General features: G+C 32.1%; 1 protein-coding gene across 2 annotated transcripts in view; it reads right to left on the bottom strand.

The window, feature by feature from the left end:
- Window positions 1-2,840: 2,840 nt before the first annotated feature.
- Window positions 2,841-23,585, bottom strand: part of LOC129944408 (beta-1,3-galactosyltransferase 1) — a 65,223-nt gene continuing 44,478 nt past the window's right edge. For both annotated transcript variants that reach the window (XM_056053813.1, XM_056053812.1), the window contains exons 2-3: window positions 20,153-20,231; window positions 2,841-6,209 (exon numbers count right to left, since the gene is read on the bottom strand). In XM_056053813.1, the coding sequence (XP_055909788.1) occupies window positions 4,425-5,810 (1,386 nt within the window). In that variant the 5' untranslated portion in view covers window positions 5,811-6,209; window positions 20,153-20,231 and the 3' untranslated portion in view covers window positions 2,841-4,424. The remainder of the gene's footprint in view (window positions 6,210-20,152; window positions 20,232-23,585) is intronic.

Below are 23,585 nucleotides of genomic sequence, written 5' to 3'. Positions count from 1 at the left end.
CTAGACTAACTTTCTAGTCAACTTTCCATTAAAGTTGCCTTAATTGGAAGGTAATTTTTTGGGAGCTGGCCAATCACAGGCAATAGACTTTACTTTCAAGTCCCTTATGGCGTCTAAACCTGCCCACTTTTATTTTGCTAAGCCGAACAAGCAGACGGTAATTGTTCGCCTAATCTCCAGTAAGGTGGCGTTGGTGGAGGTATTGTTTACTACTCCCAAATTACTGATAAAAATGGAGACGTATTCTTAAGGATGTATTTATTTTACCTGGTATCATATATCACGTATTAAGTCTTATCCGCGAAAGCTTTGAGAGTTTTTGCCTTTTCTTGAATCACTGTGAAGGACTCCATTACAGCACTTTGAGATAGCCGACGAACTAGATTTGTATCGTAAACACCAAACCAAAAGTTTACTGGAAGTCGTTGAAACCACTTACTTCTTATATCAGTATTGTAAATTATAATCCAGGGTTATCCCTTTTGCGTACTTAAAAAGTAAACGTAAATGAAACACATATAAAATATTTTGTTCATGATATTTCTTTTTTATTATAAAGTTTGAACGTGTTAAACTTTAAAAAAACTTAACTTTTAAATGACCAACACGCGAATTGTTATAAGCATTGATTCTCTTGAGGTCATATTTTACCACTTTTTTATTGGGCCGTATCTCAGCCATAACCTGACGAATGTTGGTTTTTAAGTTCTCAAGAGTTTAAGGTCTGCATAAACATGGTCAAAAACAAAAGTCCAGCGGTGTTAAATTGCATGATCTTGGTGGCCAGTTGATATCGCCACGACGAGGAATTACGCGGCTAGGAAATGTATATTGCAATAAAGCCATATTCACTCGATATATGGCTATCTTGTTGTAACCACGTATTCTTTTCTTATCATTTGATTATAACGCTTTGAAATTACGATGACAGTCGTTGCATCGTCGTTTTCGAAGAAGAAAGGTCCAATCACACCTCTGGACCTCAACAAACAGTGACTTTTTGTGGATGTATTGGCCTCTCTTCAATTACTTGAGAATTCTCAAAACCCCAAATACGACATAGTTGTTTATTAACATACCCACGGAGTGAGAAATGAGCTTCGTCGTTGAGGCAAATTTAGCTTGAAAAATCGCCTTCCACCGCCTGATGTTAAAGCACCTATTCGATGTATCTACGACGTTGTAAAAGGTCAGCTGCCTTTAGTGAGCTGGATTTTATATGGATGTAGGGGTAGAACCAAATGCAGTATACGCCATAAAGTGCATTGAGACAATCCTAAAACAACACTTTCACTTACAGCAGCGGTACTAGCAAACGTAATGCACAGGCATTACAATATCTGTAACAAATCCAGACTCTTCGCATTTCTTCACATTTTTGCCAATTGCTTGCCTAGTTGGACGATTAGGTAAACCATAATCTCTTCTTAAAGCACGATATGTGTCTGTGGCATCACCATTTTTGTAGTAGCTTTTAACAATTTGTATTCGTTGTGCGTAGTTAAGCTATCCAATTTCGTTAATGTCTGTTTTTCAACTGAAAAAAAAACGAAATTTGTTTAACAACTTTATTTTTGAAACCGAAAAATGGGGGTCCCGTTACCTTTAAATGCCTGTGCTTAGACATAGCATAAATTTGGCTTCAAATGATGCAAAGTATACCTTTTCCGGTATACTACACAGCTATGCAATGTGTCAGAACAGAATCCATCAAAAAGTCCGTTAAGGTCAAAAAGTACCTACTACACCTGGACTAACAGTTCCACTAAACCCTTGACGAAAAATATTGCTGGTAATGTTACACATTTAGATGGGATGTTTCCAACACTTACTACTCCAAGGTATTTCCATCAATCGTAGGATCGTAAATGTCGAGATAACATTCCATTAAATTGACCATTGATACCAAGGAAATGTTGAAGTTATTGGACTTCTACAGCATTCGGAGATTGCAACTAACCCAGCCCGCTATAAACAAATTTAAACGACGAAAAAATCCTTTCATATTTTGTGTATTGAAAAAATATGCAGCCGTATTTCGTTTGACAACTAACAACTTTGATAATTCATACATTCTGAAAGTGACCTCTTAAAACTTATTTAATTAAAAAAATTTAAATCCTTTCGTCGATTAAAGATTGTTTTGTTGTCTACAACAGTCTAAATCATTCGCAATTAACAAAACTTTGATTAATTTTTATAAATATTAAATCAATTTGTTCCCTTCTTCGACGATGGCCAAGGCCGTAAATCAAATCCTTTTCAACTTGAATAGTGATTCTAAACAATTAAGTAAAGATTAAAAGTTTCTCCCAACAAATAAAAATAAAAACGACACCTTTCGATATACATATTTATTTTGCTTCTTTATTTTATTATTCTTTCTTAAAATTTATCAAGGGATTCTTTCTTTCAAAATTTCATTTTTCTTTTTTTAAATTACAGTCCAAAGGGTTTATCATTACACATTACACTTGTTTTTATTTTAAATTTATTTCTTTTTGTTTATAAATTGGATTTAATTGGTAATATTTGGTAACATTTCTAAGAAATATAAAATTTAACTACAATTTTGTCATATTTTGTTTTCTTTGTTTTATTTTAATTTTAAATTTGATGAAATGTACATGAAATTCAAATAAATTGTTTGCTTTGTAAAACTTTGCTTTTGTTTTTGTTGAGTTTGAGTTTGAGAAAAAAATTAAGTTCATCTTTTGAGTGTCTATAACTTTCAATTTTTAATTTATATATTTTTATTTTTTCCTGCATTTATAAACAATTTTTAAATATATATAGAATTTATTTTTCTTTTTTTTACTACATCATTCTATGATTATATGTTTTGTTTTTGTTGTTTTGCTTTACTTGAACATTTGATCCAATTTTACGATGATTCTGATTTATGTTTGTTTCTTTGTAGGTACGAGGGGAGAATTTGTTAGTAATGTTATATTTTAGGTATGTTTTCTTATCTAATAACAATATAAAGTTTATTTGATTTTTTTTGTTTAAGTTTTACTTAATTTTATGTCAATGTTTGATGAGTCTGTAATAAAAATAGAATTTATTTTTTTTATTTAGCTGAACTTAAAAAAAATGTTTCAAACAAAAACTGCCACTTTGTACAATTGATAATTATTTACTTAAATACTTTGGCATTTTATTTTTCTCTATATTTAAGTTATTTTTATTTCTTTTTTGTTAAACTTCAATTTTCCTGCAAAAGCCTTTTTTAATTATTCGTTTCTTAGCAATTTATTGTAATGATAAAAAATAAAAATTATTATAACAATGATAACTTCATTCTTTTAGTTTTAATTTCTTACTTTTTCAGTATTTCAGTTTACATTCAACATCACAATAAATGTTATTTTTTTTTTGTTTTATTAATAATGATTGATTATACATATCCATATTACATATTTATTGACACTTAAGTACATAGACGACATTAAATTTAATTGTTTCCCATCAATTCATTCCATAAGTTTCAGTGTAAATTTTTCTTTTTTAAGTTTTACTTACATTTTCAAGTAAGGTCAATTACTTGAGCTTTTTTTGGGGGGGAGGGATGATAGGTTGGAACAATAGATTATACATTTTATACCACTGACAATGTCAAAAATATTTAATTTTGATAATATTGTGTGACAACCGCATGAGAAATAAAAGGATTTTCAAAAAAAAGTAGGTTTTTTCTTGGGGAATGGAAATAAAATGGAATGATTTCTTAGTCTTTGAGTGAGACGGTTTCTTTTGATATTTCTATATTTGAAAAGTTAAAAGCTGAGTAGAATTGGTTTTGTCTTCTAGTTTCTGGCTGGGAAGTTCTAGCTTTTCTCTAAGAACCAAATGGTCCTTATAGTCAGATATTCAGTTTTGTTTGATCTCATACTCATTCTGGAGATTTCAAATATAATTTTAAGTGCATCATATTGGTCCAAGATGCAAACTTTTCAAAATCTGTTAGAATAACAGTGCCTGCCTTATCGTAAATGTAATTTAATAAAATTAAAGAAAATTACGAGTAACCATTATTTCGTTTAATTAAAACACCCAAAGACTAAAAATTTAAATGGACTTACATGAAATTATCACCTTGTGCAAAAAAAGATAAAAGAAATAAACTTTAGATTGGTTGTCACGAAAATAAGCATGATTCTTTTGTTTTCTAAATGATACTTTATTTTTTTACTTTACTGTTCTAGAATATACAATACATACATAATATATATACATACATATAATACAATACATTCACAGCAGACAGAAAAAAAAATAATAATAAAAATAAAAATAAAAACAAATAAAAATGTCCTTCAGGGACAAAAGATTTTAAAACTTTTTAAACATAAAAAATAAAAACTAAAAAAAATACATTACTTTATGTCATACTCGTATATTGTAGATATAAATAAACTAAACTACCTGAAGGAATCATATTTGTACGCACCTACGCCACCATTTGCACGTGTCGAATTGAAATGACCAAAAGTCAACACCCACAAGTCTCGAATTTGCTGTTCGCTTATATTCGGCCATGCAAACAAAAACAAATAGTGGCCGATATCAGTCTTGCCACTCAATATATCACCATAGGCTGCCGGATGGATCCGCCATGGCAAAAAGCTCGTAATCGTGATGTTCGAGTTCTGGGCCAGAGTGCCAGTTATATGAACATCATCGATCCAAAAGTATTTCGAACGTTGTGCTTCTTTGTACAATCGAAAGACCACATCCGGCGAATAGACAATCGAATAGCCAGGGCAGTAAGGTGGATAATATCGACCGGCGTATTCTTTGCCACTTACCCGCCACTTCGAGCGGTAGCTTCGTTTAACTCTAGCTTCGGCTTGTCGCTGGCAGAATAGGAAGTTTTTCGACTGAAGCACATTCAATATATGACTAGTGTTAGTGTCAGAACTACTAGGTACTTGATAGGTACGCGGAGTGAACGGTGACAGGATGGGACGTTGCTGGCGTTGCAGATCCACATACTCGATCAATTGGAGTGTGTTCACAAAAACATCGTCGTCTGTTTTGACCAAGAACTTGGCTTTTGGACAGAGATAGATGAACCATTTCAGAGCCATGACATGTTTGTAGGTCATGTTGCGGTAATCGTCTACAAAGTTTCCTTGTATCAAGTCTGCATATTTTGAGTTCTCAACGTCCAGTTGGTGTTGGAGTTTAATGGTATTAACAGCTCCGACCAGGAACAACAGACGGATATGAGGACTTTGAACGGATCCCCATGTTTCTCTAATAACTTGTCGTTTTTCGTCATTGGCTGGCGCTGAGTGGACGAGAATTAGGAAGTACGCGGTGTTTGTGCGACCGCATGGCGCCTGATTGATGAGAAACTTAAAGTCCTTAAAGTCTATGAGTGTTGTAAAGTCGTCCGCCGGCAATGACTCATTGTCAAAAGGCGGCGACTCCGTGGCCGAAGATGATGATGATGTAAAACTAACTAAACTTAAATTATTACTACTGACTGTGTCAGAGTTGAGAGGGGGTGTTGTGTGGTGGTGTTGGTGGTGGTTTTGTTGGTGACCTGGTTCGACTGAGTATCGTCCCTGATTTGTGCGATGTTGAATATGAATATGGTTGACCTCTGGTGGTTCTGGTTGAATACGCTGCTTGGACTCGAAGGCCGTTGGAGACGGACGGTGATCGTCGTATGCCAATTGGTTGCCATAGCTGAATTCGGTGGCATACATTGCGGGCTCTTGCACTGATATTCGCCATATTGATATACAAAGGGTCAAACCAATCAATAGTCCTAGGATTGGGCGACGACGCTCAAACATGACCGCCCTCCGAACACACCCACAGATAATTGTGGCTTTTTGTTTGATGCTATTCTTATTGTTGTTTCTTTTCGTCTTGTTGTTGTTTTTTTATGGAGATTGTGGCGGTTATGAATTATTTAGATTAACTACTGTTGCTGTGCGTCTGAATGTTTTTGTAATTTGTGTTTTTCGAGCGGCGATTGATGCTACTGCTACTGCTACTGCGACTACTGATGAAAATTTTGTTGTGCTTCTGGCTGCTGCTGGGATCGGAATGTGAGTATTATTTATGCGAGTTAGGTGTCGTCGTTTGTGCTGTCGTCTATTTCTGGTTGTTGCTGATAAAACTAGGTGCGGTTTTTTTCTTCTTTTTAAACGCACAATGAGCAGCATTTCAAATGGTTTTTAGGAGGAAATCTGTAATGAGAAAAGAAAGAGAATAAAGTTATTATTACGAATAATCAAAAAGTTTATGATTTTTAATACTAGCAATGCAGGAGTATGTTTTAAAGGTCACGAAAAAGAAAATATATATTTACAACAATATATTTATTATAGGCCGATAACTAACATTAATGACATAACAAAGAAATAATTAAATATACGGGCATCCGTGGTGCACAGCTTTGTCAGATATAAGAAACTACATGGATTTTAGCCTTGAGAGATAAAGAATGGAAAATAAACCATTCAAAATTAATAGATTTGAAATAAATGCAAGGAAATATATCCTGTTAAAAATGACCTAAGAATTGGATTTTAGCTGCCTTCGAAAATGTATCCCTTGGTATTTTTTAAATATTTACCGTGTGTGTCTGATACTGAGGGCCCATTCTAGGGGTTTTAAATACACTCACATTGGTTTGGAATATCAGAACATTACATTCGTATAGTGCGGCTAAAAAAAGAATATCTGTAATAAACAGTACGCACACAATTTGGCTTAACGATAAACTGATGAGTATTTCTTGAGCTTAGGGTATTAAAGTTGAAGGCACTCAAGTGGGTTACCATCTCAAATATGAGAATTGTACACGTGATTCAGACTTATAAAAACTTTATAGATTGCAACTAGATCGAAAAGGGTAGTAGCAAGTTTTTGCGAGTTCAAATATGTGATCAATTTACGAAATATGATCTGAGATGCAAAAAGCAAAGAACTTATAACAATTGTATCATTGTGAACGGTAACGCTTTTGCACTATCGACAGTATTAAGTTTTCGAACCATTTAATTTTACTCAGTATTTAATTCCCCATTGAACAATGTTGTTAAGATCCAAATTCAATAATGTTATCAATTGGTAGTTAACCTCCGATAGACAAGAATGGGAATCTAAAAACGTTACAGATAAAAGGTCATTTATAAAAATATGTAGGGAAGAGTGTGGCGAAACAGAGCCTTTGGGGACTTCAGCTTTTTTTTTCATTTATCGATTTAAAAGTACCTCATACGCAGGAATTAAAGGACAAGAAAATATTGATTAGTAAACATATTTGTTCCTGTATTTCGCAGTACTTAATTAAGGTAGTACTTGAAAACATACCATCAAAAGTTTAGCAGTTGGCTGATTCATCAAATTGTATGTAATTCATTTATTTTTAACAAATTTTTTGCTGTAGCTAAAAAATCTGATTTTCCACCTAATTTCTTCTTGTTTTGTTGATGCTATATAATTAACAAATATAATCTAATGGTTACACCAGAATAAAATCACAATACACCAATTAAGTGTTTCCGATAAAAAGGAAACTAACGGCTATTAGACACGAAACACTCAACAAGGATATTATATGTACATATCTTTGTACACACATAAATTAAACTACAATATGTTTGTTTGGATTTGAATTAATAATCCAGTAAACAGTATTAAGTAGAAGCTATAAATTATTTTATACATATTTACCTAACTCATATTACAATGTGGTGAAGGTTCTCATGGCCTGATTTAATTTTTAAATAATTCAAAGTGCGTGTATTTTCGTAGGACCTACTTAAATGCATTGCATACAATTTATGTAAGTTAAAGTGTTTCAATTTGGAAATAGTATGTACTTAGTTCCATCTACGTTAATCAAATTTTAAGTTCTCGTTCAAAGCCAAAGGAAATCTCAATCCTATTAAAAGCCACAGGTAAATGGGTAGATTAAGGAGAAAAGGACATTTCAAAAACCCCACAGAAGCTTCTAGAGAAACCTACTTCAATGGAAAGTTTTCAAAATACTCACAATGCAAATCCCAAGGCTTCACAACTGTGACATATTTTAAATCTTCGAACTTTAATTCCTTTTGTAACGTAGTTAATCTGAGCTATTTTGAATATTTATTAGCATTTAAAACTACTTAGGTTCCATAATAGAAACACAAATCGCGTGCATATCCTACCAGCTTATCAAGTCGACCAACGGCCGATATGGCGATGTGACGACAACGAAGATGGACGCCAACAAACGTTGTCTAAAACCTATCGCCTATGTAGTTCGAACAACAACAAAAACTGCAATTATTAAGAACCTTTCCTTTAATAAATAGATTATCATGGACGATAATCGATAAGCTCATTCAATATTTAAAAAGCACACCTGATGATTCCAATAGTGGTGACGGTGTCAATTGAGGTGAAGGTGGAGATGGAGGTGTTGTCGGTCGGTGTGTGGCAGATGCTTTAGAATTTTAAGCGTGTAGCTTGTCTGTTTTGTCATCGTAGGCGTCCTTTTGGTGTTTTAACCTGTCGTCATTGCCTCTCAATGTTTTTTTTTTTTCTATGTGGATCTGTTCTATTGTTCTATTGTTTGTCACTATATTTTCTTTTTTATTTTAGACAACCTCCACCGACGACGCCTTCGTCGTCGTTTTACCATCTCTACCTTCATCTAAAACTAGGTGGTATTTGAGGGTGTTGTTTTAAAAAACTATAAAGAACAAAAAAAAAAAAACACCAAGTGTTCCTCGAATGCAAACAATACTACAGAATAGAATAGCACAAGAAAAGGACATCCTTCATCAGGTACTCATACTCAATGTTGATTCTGTTTTTAGAGGCAAGGCCACATTAAATGTAAACAAACAGAATAATAATACAAAATTATATAATATAGAAGAAGAAATAGAATATACTAGAAACAGATATTTTTCTTTCTGAATTTGAAAAAGGATAAATATTTATTTTTGAGGAGGGAATATATTCAATTAGTTGGGTAAAATAGTATTTGCTTGAATAGGAGGACATCATTAGTGGATATAATTAGTAGTAGTGCATGACAATTTTTTGTTTACAATGAACTAGACGTTCGTTATGCATACAATGCCTCAGGCTTGTAGATTCAAACTACTACTAGAAACTCTCTAGATGAACTCTACTCCTGGTAGTCATTAAGTGCGTAATCGGAGCCCATAGTAGAATGAGGTGTGGAAGAGTGAAATTGATTCTATTATAGATTGATGTTTGTATAGTTTAGATGGATGGCGTTAGCACGACAAAGCCCAGCAGCGATAGCAATGACGGCTGAGACTGCAACTATAAACTCACAAAAACTAATGAAATGACCATAGTGTAAATATTCGGATTTATTTATAAAGTATCAATCAACTTAATTAATTTGTTGACATTTGCGAACCTACACTTTATTTGAGTTTGTTTAGCTGGTGAAACGTGGAATTCCTACTTCAATTTTTATAATACGAGTAATTGAAGTATGAAAATTGTAACAATATGATAGGTGGTTGAATAAATAGTCAAGGAGTTCGTCATTAAATTTAATGGTTTTTTACATTTAATTGGCATGGTTCTAACCTATAAGCAAGGGTTTTTGGTTTATTAGAGAAAAAGAAGTCATTATCAGTATAATGTATGTACACTTGAAAAATTATTCGCATGAAATCTTAGTAAAGATAAACATAGTGTTTGATCTATTAACTACCAAATGTACTGTACAGCTGTGGTCATAATAATAGGAACACAACTTAAAAGTATTCCTTAAGCTCTTGTGTGCGGCAACAAATCTAAAATTTAATCATTTACTAGTTATGGTAAATATTGTTGTAATTTTTTTTAATTGGTTTACTAGATGTTAAGATTTTTGAATCCATTTGCTAAAAATAAGAACATTTGATTTAAACTTAAAAAAAACAATACATTTCGATAAAACTGTGAGTTAATTGAATTTCTTTAATTGTAAAAAATTAAAAAACTTTATCTAACTTTAAAACCAAGAAACTTAAGATGACAGTTTTGGAGACAATGTCTAACCAAAAAGTCCTTAAATTGAAATAAAAATATTTTCGTTCAAATTGACATTCCGAAGCAAGCAGTTTTAGATTTATTTAAATTATAATAGGTCCGATGGGTGGGAAGGTTAAGGTGGTGAAAATTTCTCAAATTACGAGAGTTAGTGTAAAGGAAGATGGAGTTAAAACGATATGGACAGTTAATAGAGCCAGATAGTAGATCTACGTTCTTCTGGAGCCTTGAGATTAACTAATTAAAGCCTTGATATGGAGGAAAGTTGAGATGATCATACCAAGGAAGGCCTCTTAGGGCAAATCGACAAAAATAAAGTCTCTGACAGCTTTCAATTCTTGAAATATGTACGCCTTGATAAGGGGAATATACTTCTGGGAAGGGGACGAACAAAGGTGATGTAGAGAGATCAGGTAACGTGCACTCTTTTAACCAACGTTGCTGAGTTGGTTTTGAGTATTATATTGAGCCCTATCATGAATTCCATCGTAATCGGAAATTTTTACGAATCCCGAAAAACTGTATCATGAAATCCTTTCGTAGTGGAAAATCTCATACAATTTTGCATTACGAACGGATTTCATGATACAGTTTTTCGGGATTCGTAAAAATTTTCGATTACGATGGAATTCATGATAGGGCTGATTATCTTAATGAGCACGGAAGCTAAGCTCTCGTTAACATAAGAGCCGAAAGTCGCAAATAGCCTCAACAAAATGAATGTGTTGTATATGGAGAAATTGCCGACTATTTATTTTTACTTGCATTCGTGAAAAAAGTTACTGACTGACAGTTGTTTATATTAAGATCTAAGCAGTTTTTTTATTCCAGACTGAGAAACTGTTGAGGTCCAGTTGAATAAGGTAAGAATCATGCATTAACGTCATGAACTTACACATTTTGTGGGAAGGAAGAATAAGGGAGTATTTAGAAATCAACTCCATATAATTAATGGTGAGGATAAAAAGGAGAGAGCCTATGTGGGTACATTGTGGTACGATAGAGGTAGCAAGAAAATGGAAGGAGAGTGTTCAGAGAACAAACAAAATCGGTTCAAAGCCAAGAGTAGAAAGCTTATAGAATATAAGTCTGTGGGGTATTTTTTGTAATTGGTTATATGCATATTATATTTCGTTGAAAAATCCCTATTTGAATTCAATTGAGTTAAATATATTTTTAACTTCCCATAGGAAGTTTTTGTGATGGGTCCGATTTGTCGAATTGAACATTTTGGCATTTCTCGACGTTTCAAGGTCCCTAGAGTCGAAATAAAAGATTTTTAGAAAGATGTCTGTGCATGCGTGTGTATGTACGTTCGCGAAGTTTTTTTTGTCGTTCTATAGCTCAAGAACAAGAAGAGATATCGATTTCAAATAAATTTTGTTATACAGAATATAATGCAGAAAGATGCAAAAAGGGCTCTGAAGAAAACTGCGCAGGTGTTTTTTTTTACTATATCAGTTTAAAAAAAGGTGAAAGGTTAACCCTAAATATCTCACGAACCAATAACGCTAGAGACTTGAATTAAATTTTATATTATATACTGTAACCTGATATCATACAAATATATTTTTGCAAAGAAATTCCAATTAACGGTTTTTTTTTATAAATCAAAAAAACTGAAACCAAATATTTGTCGAAAATTTTAGGAACACAAAATGATTTGATCTCTAAAATAATTGTGTACAGAGAAAAATAATGTTTTTAACATCTGATAAAATTTTGCAAAAAAAACCCGAATCGACAGTTTTTTTCTTATAAAAAATTAAAAACCTACAAACAAAATTTACAAAAGTTATTACATTGTTACAAATTGATTTTCGACATAAATATCTTTTCAAAACTTTGAGATTTTGGCTTCAAACTAACTAATTGCTTTCAACATTCAGTAAAATTTTGAGAACAATCGAATTGGCACTTTCTTTTACAAAAAAATAAAAATTAAACAAAATTCATAAAAATTGGTAAAAATAGATTTTATTTCACATAAAATTCAGTAATTGTTTTATAAAAATCTAACAGTCAGTTTTTTCATACAAAATTAATATCTAAAAAAAAAATAATACGCGAAATTGGTAAAAATTGATGTTTAATAAAAAACATTGACTTCAAATTTATTTCATTCATCCAATTTGTAATTGTTTATATAAGAAATAAAAGCTTTTAAGAAGCGCGACAAAAATTGGTAAAAATTCGTTAATGACAAAAAATCTCGTTACCAAAAATAGATTTTGAAATCAAACTATTTCATCATATGCAAAATATTGTTGGTTATTTTTAAATATTTTAGAATAATTTAACTGATAACTTTTTTAACAAAACATGAAAACCTACAAACCTTTTTAAGCAAAATAAATCGACAGAAGGGACGGGAAGTTATCAGTGTGGGTCGTATCCCAGGTACTTTTGTAAGGAGTTGAGTGACATATTTTGGTGACGATTCTCAAAAAGTTGTTTTTTTTTTAGAAGGGTTGCTCTCAATGGAATGTGTCTAACTTAAAAATATAAATTTATTTTCCGTTGAAATCAGAAATTTACAATACACTTTGCTTCGGTCGTTAAAGGCAACATGTGAAAATATACGACTTTTTGATGGGATAAGTTTTAGACTCTAATTTAAGTTAATGTTAAGGAACCATTTTTAACAAATATAAATTTGTGATTTGTTTTTTGTATGCAGTACTAAAATGACTTCAATATTCTATTAAGTGCAATGTTTTTAGCACTTTATTGCTATGTGGCGTCACTCAAGATAACTTGGGACATAATTTTGAAGACTATTATATGGGATTTTTCTTCTATAGTTCCCATTATTTTGACCAACTTAATTGCAATATCTATAAGCTAAGTTTATGGTATTGCAACATATGTACATGTTTAGTTTAACTCAAAAGCAAGAAATGTTGCTATTATTTAGTCCATAGCTGTATACTGGTTTACTGTAAGTGGGGTAGATGAAGCTTTTGTTTGTCGTGCACTTTCATTTTATGCGTTTTCATAAACTTTATAGCAAGAGGAAATATTAAATCTATAAAACTAAGCTGATTCGCAGATGTATTCACACTTTCTTATTTCGTGTTAAAATTCGAATGCTATTTTTAGCCATAAAACGGGAATTATTTTAAATTATTGTATTTTCTGTTCATTACTTATGCTTTCTCTCTGTGTATCTTTAAATTAAGTGTGGTTTTCAAAACTCTTTGCAATATTCATAAAAACAGATCCCATCATATGAAAGGTTGGGCTATATTTGTATATTTGTTAGTTTGTTTGTACTTCGGGAGCTCAAAAAAAAAGCTTACATTTTTTATGTTTGCCAATGAAGTTCAAAAAACACCATTAAACATTTCAAATATGTACAAACTGCTGTATAATTTTATTTACGTTAACAACTCGTGCACTTTGTTTATTTGTGTCTAAATTTGAAAAATGTCTTATTGTCTCGTCGTTATAGACCATTAATCATCAGACCAATTGAAAGAAAAAGTAATCAAAAATATGTCCTTCAAACATTGTCAAGTTCCAAATTTGTACATAGTTAGGTATATATTTAAAAACATTATAGTGACCTTTAATGCTCTTATATGAGTTATAACTTATTTTTACTTGAATTTAGTTATTTTTTCTGTTTTTACAAGAGTACTTCTTGTTTCTGACATGTGTTCTTGAAGGACAACAAAAAGACTTAAATGTTCTGTATTTCTTAATTGCATTACATATTCAAGAGTCCCTACAGGTGTGGCCTCTAAATTTTAAATGACTTGAATGCATTCAAAGGATTGTACAGGTACATCACATAACTAAATATGCACGTTTTAATTTATATAAATACTGTTTTTGTTATAAACACAGTTTTTTTAAACTCTTGGACAATAATTAGTGAATATACAAAAGCTAGTGCATCTAATTTCTTATTTTTAAACCTCACTTCAATTAAAAACATCTATGTCCGTATGTTCACTTTTGTAGGTACTATTTTCAAGGATATTTATAGTCCTTTCTCCATTGAAATGCTTTGGTAACATTCGAATACATTTATAAGACTATCATAGCGATTGCATTATAATAGCTAGTTTTTAAATTGTACATTCAAGTTACATTAAAACCACAAATTAAATTACATAAAATAAAACAAAAATTCGCGTGTTTTTAATATCTTTTGGGAGTGATGAAAAGTAAAATTAATAATATACAATTAGTTATTGGTCATATTATTTATTTCTTGATTTTGTAATTGTAGGAGTAGGATTAGGGTGAATTTCTTAAATTGTGTTGCACCTAATTTCATTAAGTTTAATTTGAAAATGGACGTTACTAGTAATCAAATTTGATATTCAGGTTTAAATTTGTGTGAAATTGACCTTTGTCCTATGGACTCTTATTAATAAACGACACATGCTATTACCCAAATATATAAGTCGTCTTCTAACAATATACCTTTTTTGGTTTGAAATACAAAAAATTAAACTTAACATTTATGGTTCATTAATTGTGATCCTTACATAACATGTATTGGAATTTTTCCAAAATATTGAAGTATTATTGGTAGGGCCTAATATATCGTTTTTAAGTATATAGTTAGAGACTTTTTTAATCTACCAAAGATGCTGATCCTGTCTTGCTAGTCGAAAACTATATTTTCGACTGATAAACCTGAACAATTTATTGAATTCGAAAATTTAACAATTTAAATGAAAACAATAAATTGGAACTTAACCTATCAGTGGTTTTAAGATTTTTTAAAGGCACTGGCCCAATATTTTAATCAACCTATTGTCAAGTGTTTGGCAGTTTTCTAAATACTCGTACGTAGCAATTCATCCACTTATTTCAAATTTGATTCTCTTTTATCAAAAACAGTGCTTCTGAACACGTTTAAACTTTACCTGTTGAATAAGAAAAGAAATCTAATCAAATCTTTTTCAAGTAACATAAAAATAAAATCAAGCATTTTTGGCTTTAAATTTAAACAATTTAAAACACTTAAGTCATTTAAATAATCGTGGCATGATGGTTAGTGCGTTGGGCTGTCATGGGTAAGGCCTTGGGTTTGATCCATGCCTGTGCCACCTAAAGTTTTATTCGCGGGAATTGACAAGTTCTCCGAAGAGTAATTCTTGTCACGAAAAAGTACTTTCCCAAATGAGCCGTTCGGATTCGGCATATAAACTGTAGGTCCCCTCCGCGTTTGGCCAACACTAGATTTAAAACTTTCAATGTGCTTGCTATCTCTAAGCAGATCGCATATAAACTTAATAGGTGTCATAACCGGACACTGTCTAATAAGAAAGCACCCCAAATGACTAGGTGTATTCTCAAATGACTTTTGCAGAAGCAATTTGAAGAAACAATTCTTCATTCTTCTGAATATGCCCTGCTCTGGCTCAAAAACGCAAGAATTACCTAGGAGAATTCTTCTTTCACGATCTAAACGATCTGGATCATACCAGCATAATCAGCCTCTCGCGCTTCGGAAGGGATTTAAACTGGTTCCATTGGGCTTAGACGGAAGCCTCAAGATTCATGTGGTATCACAACGGGCCATTAAACTGGCCTAAGTGTGTCCGTTTCCATCTTGGACAGCTTCTTTAACCTAACCTAACCCCTCCACCCCTGCAATTCCTCGCACACAGGAATGGTTGAGAGTTGTAAGTCACTAGGCCCTGGTTCTCTGCGGACTGTTGCGCCACCTAACTTTTTTGGCTTTAACATTTTCGGAAATTTATAAATGTGTATTTTCAGCTCTTGAAGAAATATATTAATTATTTTTACTACTAGAAAAATTTAGTTTTATTTTTCAAATAAACAATTAACTTGCTTTTTGGTCGAAATACTTTTTCGTTCGTTATTCCGTATTTAAAATAAAACTCGTGTTTTTTTGGTATTCTATAAATAGTATAGTAGAAAATTCCTAAGAAACCGCTTCGTTAGTAGCCATATTTTTGTATTTAAAAATTGGTACAACTGAAAGAAGATCTGTCGGAATAATAATAAAAAAAATACAAATACAAGAAAGTTTTGGGAAAATCAAAAGTTAAAATTAACTTCTGCAAAAAAAGTAACTAAAACTAATAAAATAGACAATTTTCAAAAAGAAATGGTAAGAAAACATCTGGAAATTCAGATTTTATAAAAAAAAGTTCATTTAACAATTGCAGCTTTGACATAAATAAAAAGGGGTTTGTTTGTAGACTACTACATTAACATGTGGTGTTGAAGCGGACTTGAAATGATCTTCATTCGCCTGGATTCCGATCGTGAATCAGAGTCGAGTCACAGTTTGCGTAGAAAAACCTATGTGGAGGAGTTGGTCTCACAGATAATGCATTATGGTCTGTTTATTTGCATGTTTGTGTACAAAAAATGTAGTTTTGTTTTAACCAAATTAAAGAAAACAAATGCACATGGAGAAGGTAGCATATTCTTATATGGTGCTGAACTATTCAGTTCTTCATTGTTTAACACGAATCAAACTATCTCAATTGACTTTATAAGAAACATTCAAACACCATTTGCATTTTAGAAAGAGCTGTCAAACTGAATCATTTCTAAGTCCTCTTGTGCGGTGGAAACACCAAAAGAATTTTTTTAATCTAATCTTTAATAAAAATTTGGTGGAAACATAGCAAAACTTAATTATCTTTTCTATTGTTTTCTCTTGCAAAATAAGCACAGTTAGTCCATTTTCATTAACAAAACTAAATAATATGGACAGTAACAGAATGATTTTTACCCCAATGGAAACACATGAATCCAAATGCACAACAACTCAACGAACACTACCATCGAGGTACGAATGCAATATCAATCGTACCAACATTTGAGAACGAAATCACATAAGATCCATTCGAGACTCGTATAAATGTCAAAAACCCATCCGTAGTAAGATTCGACTTTAATTTGTTTTTGTAGTATTCATACTACGGATATTGTTTTTGTTATTTAAGTAAAATCCTACTATACTATGGATAGATTTTCCAACAAAACACGGGTAATGTATGTCAAAATTCTGTATGAACAAAGTTCTGTACGTTCAAAATTCAGTTTTCAAAGTGCTGTAAATAAATCTATATATTACCAAAAAGATTTTTGTTTTTTAGATTATGTACAGCATTTGGAAGTACAGAATTTTTAAAACAAAATATTTTTGAAAATAAGGCATCAGAACAATGTTTAATTGACTCTTATTTCCTTAACATTTGAAAAATCAACGTGTATTAATTTTTGTGATATTTTTTATGTTTAAAGTTATTAGTTTTTAAGATTTAAGTGGGTTTTTTATGAACACATGCAAATTTTGACTTTTTTGTTTTTCTTTTAGATAACGTTTTATTTATTTATATAATATTAGTTGCATGCATTTAATGTTTACAACGTTTGTTTGGGTTATTACAAAAAAAATATATGTACATATTAAATTAAGATACTTAAAAGCAGAGCTATAAGAAATACAAGCGCAAAATTTTAGACGATTTTGTACGATGTTAAATCATTTTTAGTTTGATATTAGGTTAAAAAAGACTTTTTTTTCTTAACATTTTACTAAAGTTAAAATCACCAAATGGCTAATTTATCTTTTTAGTATCGTACTAAATCTGTATGACATATGTCATTTTTCTAAGGTATGTTTGTTTTGTTTGCTCCACAATCTGTCATTATTTAGATGTGTTCATGTTTTTTTTTTATAAAATGGTTTTAGCATGATACTAGTTAGCAAAACAATAAAAAGTGTTTAAGATTAGTGAATAGTTAGTAGATTACTATGTATATAGTAAATTGTTAACTATTATCGTGCTAAGGTCTTAATAATAGGTTGTTTAAAATTTTGCGCCACACTCTCTAAGGATACAGTATTTTGTGAAAAGAATTCTGAAAAACAGTGTTTCGATCCAGTCCCAATTTATTGTCATCATTAAAAATATTAATTTTTTTAATAATATTAAAATTTTGAAACACATATGATATACAGTTGTGTTCAAAAAATAGGAGTGCCTGTTCTTTTTAGATTAAATCGTGACTCAAAAGTTGTATAATTTTTTTAAATTTATTTTTTCTTTTGTACAAAATAGGTAATCCAGTCTTTTATTATTATGCTTAAAGACTACTTTGTTTAAAACAAATAAGGTAGTAAAAACATGAATTTTATCAAAATAAAGCCAAAACGAATTGTTTAAAATAATAGGAGTAAACAAAATAAAGTATAAAAAACTAAAAAAAAATATTCAATATTAAGATTTTGTTGTCAATATTTTGTGGAAAATCTATTGTTTTTTTATAATTGCTGCACATCTGCGTGGCATAGAGTTCACAAGGATATGGCAACGCTAAATTAGAATTTGGTTCCCTGTTTCCTCGACTGCGTCCCACAACTGCCTCGAATTCAAGGGTCTTCGTCGAGAAACACCCTTTTTCACATCTGGCCATAAACTTTCTATGGGATTGAGGTCAGGTGAATGAGCTGGCCAGTCCATGACCTCAACCCCATTGACCCGAAACCATTCCTTGGCAGACTTACTGGTGTGTTTCGGGCCGTTGTCTTGTTGAAATACCCATTTAACCGGCATATTCCAACTCGCATAAGGCAGCATCACACTGGACATTATATCCACATAAACGCGCTGGTCCATCGTGCCAATGATTTGATGTATGGGGCCAACACCAGCATATGAGAAACTGCCCCATGCCATCACTTTAGCACCTCCATGCTTTACCGTTTTAATGGTGCACCGAGGCTTAAACTCGGAATTTTCTGGACGTCGGACGTATTGCCTAGAGTCAGTTCAACCGAATAAAACAATTTTGGTCTCGTCAGTCCACAAAACGTTTCGCCATTTCTCTGCAGGCCAATTAGCATGGCTTCTTGCAAATTTCAAACGTAGGCATCAGCACTTTTCGTGGACTGCGAGCGGAAAGATTGTATTCCACCAATCGCCTTCTTATTTTTACGCTACTTACTGCCAGTCCTAGGTCTTCCTGCATCATCTTAGAGGACGCAAAAGAATCCTTTCGGCTGTAGCGAACAATACGACGATTGTCATTTTCAATCGTTTCTCGTTTCCGTCCCCGGGTTTCGACTTTTTTTTCATATTTTACAGCATTGGCGATCATTTGGTCGGAGCACCCCAACATCTACTTTATATCCTTATACGTTTTTCCTTCATTTCGCAACTTTTTTATGATTTCCTGTTTTTCGTCGGTGCAGTGTTTAGATATTCGATATTCCAACTATTTAATATTCCTATTTTAATTTAGTTACTTACTGTTTATTTTTTTTATGTTTTTGATTTTTTTTTTTTTACGTACAATATAACTCACACTCCTATTATTTTGAATAGCCTGATTGAGAGTAAAGATCATTTGATCTCTGGTTACAAATGTAAACGGTTATAAATTGCAAATCAGTTCATTGTTTTATCATCTTTAACGTCCCGTTATACTTACCGGTAGAGAAATGGGCTGATTACCAGTATACACATGGTAAAAAAAAAACACTTGAGAAAATTTTGTAAAAGCACTCCTATTATTTTGAACACAGTTGTACATTTTTAAAGACATTCCTCGTGCCATCTATCTCATCATTCTCAAATTTGAACTGAGGTAACTTCTTGTAATAAAGTAACTTTTTTGTAATAAAGTAACTTTTTTGTAATTATTGTAATTTCTTCTTCTTGCGACTTTAACTTTTAATTTTGTTTTTAATTGATTGTTATTGTATAAATTATTAATAGTTTGCTACAATTGCTTTAAACATAGTGTTTACATACTTGCATTATCATTAATAAATATTGTATTATATCCTGTACTATTTATAAGTCAATCTTAATGTACAGCTGTTTTTTTTAATCAATAAATATCAAATCAATAAATATCAAATATCAAAATATCTATTACAATAAAAATTAGTGCTTGTGTTTTGATAATTCTTTTGGAATTTTATTTTTTACAATTTAAGAGAAAAAGCCATCAAAAGATGGCACACAAATCATCAATATTTGGAAAAATTAATCAAAGTATATTGAGAAATGTTTTTCAGTATTCAATTGACCAGGAGTGAACATGAATTTGTTTTGAAAAATAAATTTTCTATTTCTAAGTAAATAAATATTTTGTTACTTACGCCGTCTTGACAAGCGACTTCGTCTAAAATCAACTTGTGGCGATCAATGCACTCGGAAATCGCAAGCACCTTTGAAATGCTGGAATGATAAAAATAGAAAAAATAAATTACAAAAATTTGAATTGATAGATATTAAACATTAAACAATTGATCATAAAACACAGTAACATAAAAAAATTTGACATAAGCCTTATTTTAATTTATTAACAGATTTTTCTTTCTTTTTTAATATAAAGTATAAAAGCACTTCTAATGGCTTCTCTCAAGAGTAAATAATTTACTATCCAAGCAAGTAAGTATATTTTATGAAGAATACAATTCTGTATAAAGTATGTTGCTATAAATATATCTTCCACGTGCCACTCTATCAATATTCTACGAGCTATCAGAAATAACAGGAATAATAGAAAAGTATCTTATGGATGTTTAAGAGTTGAAGAATTTCAGTGAGCCATGAGTCACATGACAGAAATTCGAAAAAAAATGATTTGTGTATTGTTCTAAACATAGATTTAAATTAAAGAAGTAACAAATATTGAAAGAATTAAGTTGATAATTACATTGCCAATTTTATTTCTTCAATTATTGCTTATGTTTGATTTTAATGTATGTATTTATAGTACATTATGTACATAATGATAACATTTGTTATTGATTGTCTAATTGAAAATGCTTGCTAGTAAATTTGAAAAAATAACCAAAAATACCAAACTGAAAGCGTGTCTAGTAAAAGAACACTTGCACATGTGCCTTTCAGGGTTAGACTAATATTTGATTTTCCAGCTAAATGTGTTTCAAAATTCAAGATTCTGATTTCTTAATTTTGTTTTTATAAACACTGAAATGCTAGAATACATCGTATGATAAAATTACGTACAGTGTCTCCTTCGACTAATCAAAGACATGAAGTATAAGTTTTCGCAATACATTTCAAGTTTCCGACGGGGGCTTGCTTGAAATTCCCTTATAAATTTAAATTAAGTCTTTTTGTTAAAAAAAAAAGTCAAACAGTCCCTCTTTGACTTGAGTTTAAAAAAGAACACTTTTCTGTGGTAAATATTTTTTACGATTAAGTTACGATTCATGTACATATATTTTCTAAAAGGTTATGATAGCTTGCATAGGGCATGTTCTGGCGACATAAGGGACTTGAAAGTAAGGCAAGTTTCTAGAATTTGATTGGTAATCTGCAAAAAAATTTCTTCCAATTAACTTTATTGGAAAGTTACTCAAGAAAAATCTCACTAATAGGCTTTTCACACCAAGTCCAAAAACCCGGTTTTCGCGAAATTATCGGTTTTGGCCGAAAACCGACATCGAAAACTCAAGTTTTCCCAGAAATTTGTGGTAAACCACAAGTTTTCGCTAATCACATGTTTTATATAAAACCTTTCGAAAACTAGTAGCAATTCAAAGTTGAAATAAACAAACAAACCTTTCAAAACATTAAGCGCTCAAATTAATGTAAACAAAACAGCTGATGGCTGCTGTCAAAACAAATAATTCATTTTGAATTATTATTTATAAAAATTCCTTACAAAATAAGAATTATTGCTTTTTTTTATTTAGAGAATATGGAAGAGAAAAAAGAGGAAACATTGGAAGAGCTGCGTGGCAAGGAAAGTCCGGTGACTATTTGCGACACTGGCGGTTCTTTTATGATCCTCCAGAGTTTCGAACGTTCTTTGTTTCATTAGGGAGACTTGCTCATAGAAAAAAGAGAGAAAATCTCTAGTGGAGGCTATGTCGGAGCGGGATAGCAAAATTTGCGCCAAAACATTCTACAATGTGGGAATCATTGTTTCAGTAAATAAAACCACTTGATGGGCAGCGATGCCAACATCAAGAAGATCCTCAATCCTTTGGACAAGCCAGGCGAGTCCTCAAAAGAAGAAACCAAAGAGATAGTCATTAAGAAATTGCAGCCCATTATAACAGCTTCAGTGATCGCTCTAAATGAGTGTGATTTTGGTACGAATCTGGAACTAGGAATTCACCTTTTCTGCTCTTGCCATAAGGACCTACAACAAATCGTTCAGGATCTTCTAAGCCCCGCCTTTAAGTTTCTCGGACGGCCACAATATATAGCGATTCTGGAGGCACATTTGGCCAACAGAAGCAGTAGTTATAAGCTCAGTATTTTGGGTTGAATTTGTTGTGAAAGAAGAAGAAAATGTTTTGATTAATAAATTTTTATTGTAACAGTTTTGTTTGTTGTTGATTCTATGATATAAACGGTGATTTTTTAAGAGCTTGAAAACTTAAAAAAAAAACGCATAAAATTTGCAAAATCTCATCGATTCTTTATTTGAAACGTTAGATTGGTCCATGACATTTACTTTTTGAAGATAATTTCATTTAAATGTTGACCGCGGCTGCGTCTTAGGTGGTCCATTCAGAAAGTCCAATTTTGGGTAACTTTTTCGAGCATTTCGCCCGGAATAGCCCGAATTTCTTCGGAAATGTTGTCTTTTAAAGCTGGAATAGTTGCTGGCTTATTTGTATAGACTTTAGACTTGACGTAGCCCCACAAAAAATAGTCTAAAGGCGTCAAATCACATGATCTTGGTGGCCAACTTACCGGTACGTTCCTTGAGATGAATTGTTCTCCGAAGTTTTCCCTCAAAATGGCCATAGAATCGCAAGCTGTGTGGCATGTAGCGCCATCTTGTTGAAACCACATGTCAACCAAGTTCAGTTCTTCCATTTTTGGCAACAAAAAAGTTTGTAAGCATTGAACGATAGCGATCACCATTCACCGTAACGTTGCGTCCAACAGCATCTTTGAAAAAATACGGTCCAATGATTCCACCAGCGTACAAACCACACCAAACAGTGCATTTTTCGGGATGCATGGGCAGTTCTTGAACGGCTTCTGGTTGCTCTTCACTCCAAATGCGGCAATTTTGCTTATTTACGTAGCCATTCAACCAGAAATGAGCCTCATCGCTGAACAAAATTTGTCGATAAAAAAGCGGATTTTCTGCCAACTTTTCTAGGGCCCATTCACTGAAAATTCGACGTTGTGGCAGATCGTTCGGATTCAGTTCTTGCACGAGCTGTATTTTATACGGTTTTACACCAAGATCTTTGCGTAAAATCTTCCATGTGGTCGAATAACACAAACCCAATTGCTGCGAACGGTGACGAATCGACATTTCACGGTCTTCAGCAACACTCTCAGAAACAGACGCAATATTCTCTTCTGTACGCACTGTACGCATTCGTGTGGTTGGTTTAATGTCCAATAAAGTAAACTGAGTTCGAAACTTGGTCACAATCGCATTAATTGTTTGCTCACTTGGTCGATTATGTAGACCATAAATCGGACGTAAAGCGCGAAACACATTTCGAACCGAACACTGATTTTGGTAATAAAATTCAATGATTTGCAAGCGTTGCTCGTTAGTAAGTCTATTCATGATGAAATGTC

Source organism: Eupeodes corollae, chromosome 2 (genome assembly GCF_945859685.1).
Source record: "Eupeodes corollae chromosome 2, idEupCoro1.1, whole genome shotgun sequence".
In the NCBI taxonomy this organism is placed as follows: Eukaryota; Metazoa; Arthropoda; class Insecta; order Diptera; family Syrphidae; genus Eupeodes; species Eupeodes corollae.
Note: the sequence above shows the minus strand (reverse complement) of the source record. Positions and strands in the feature narration are given on the sequence as shown.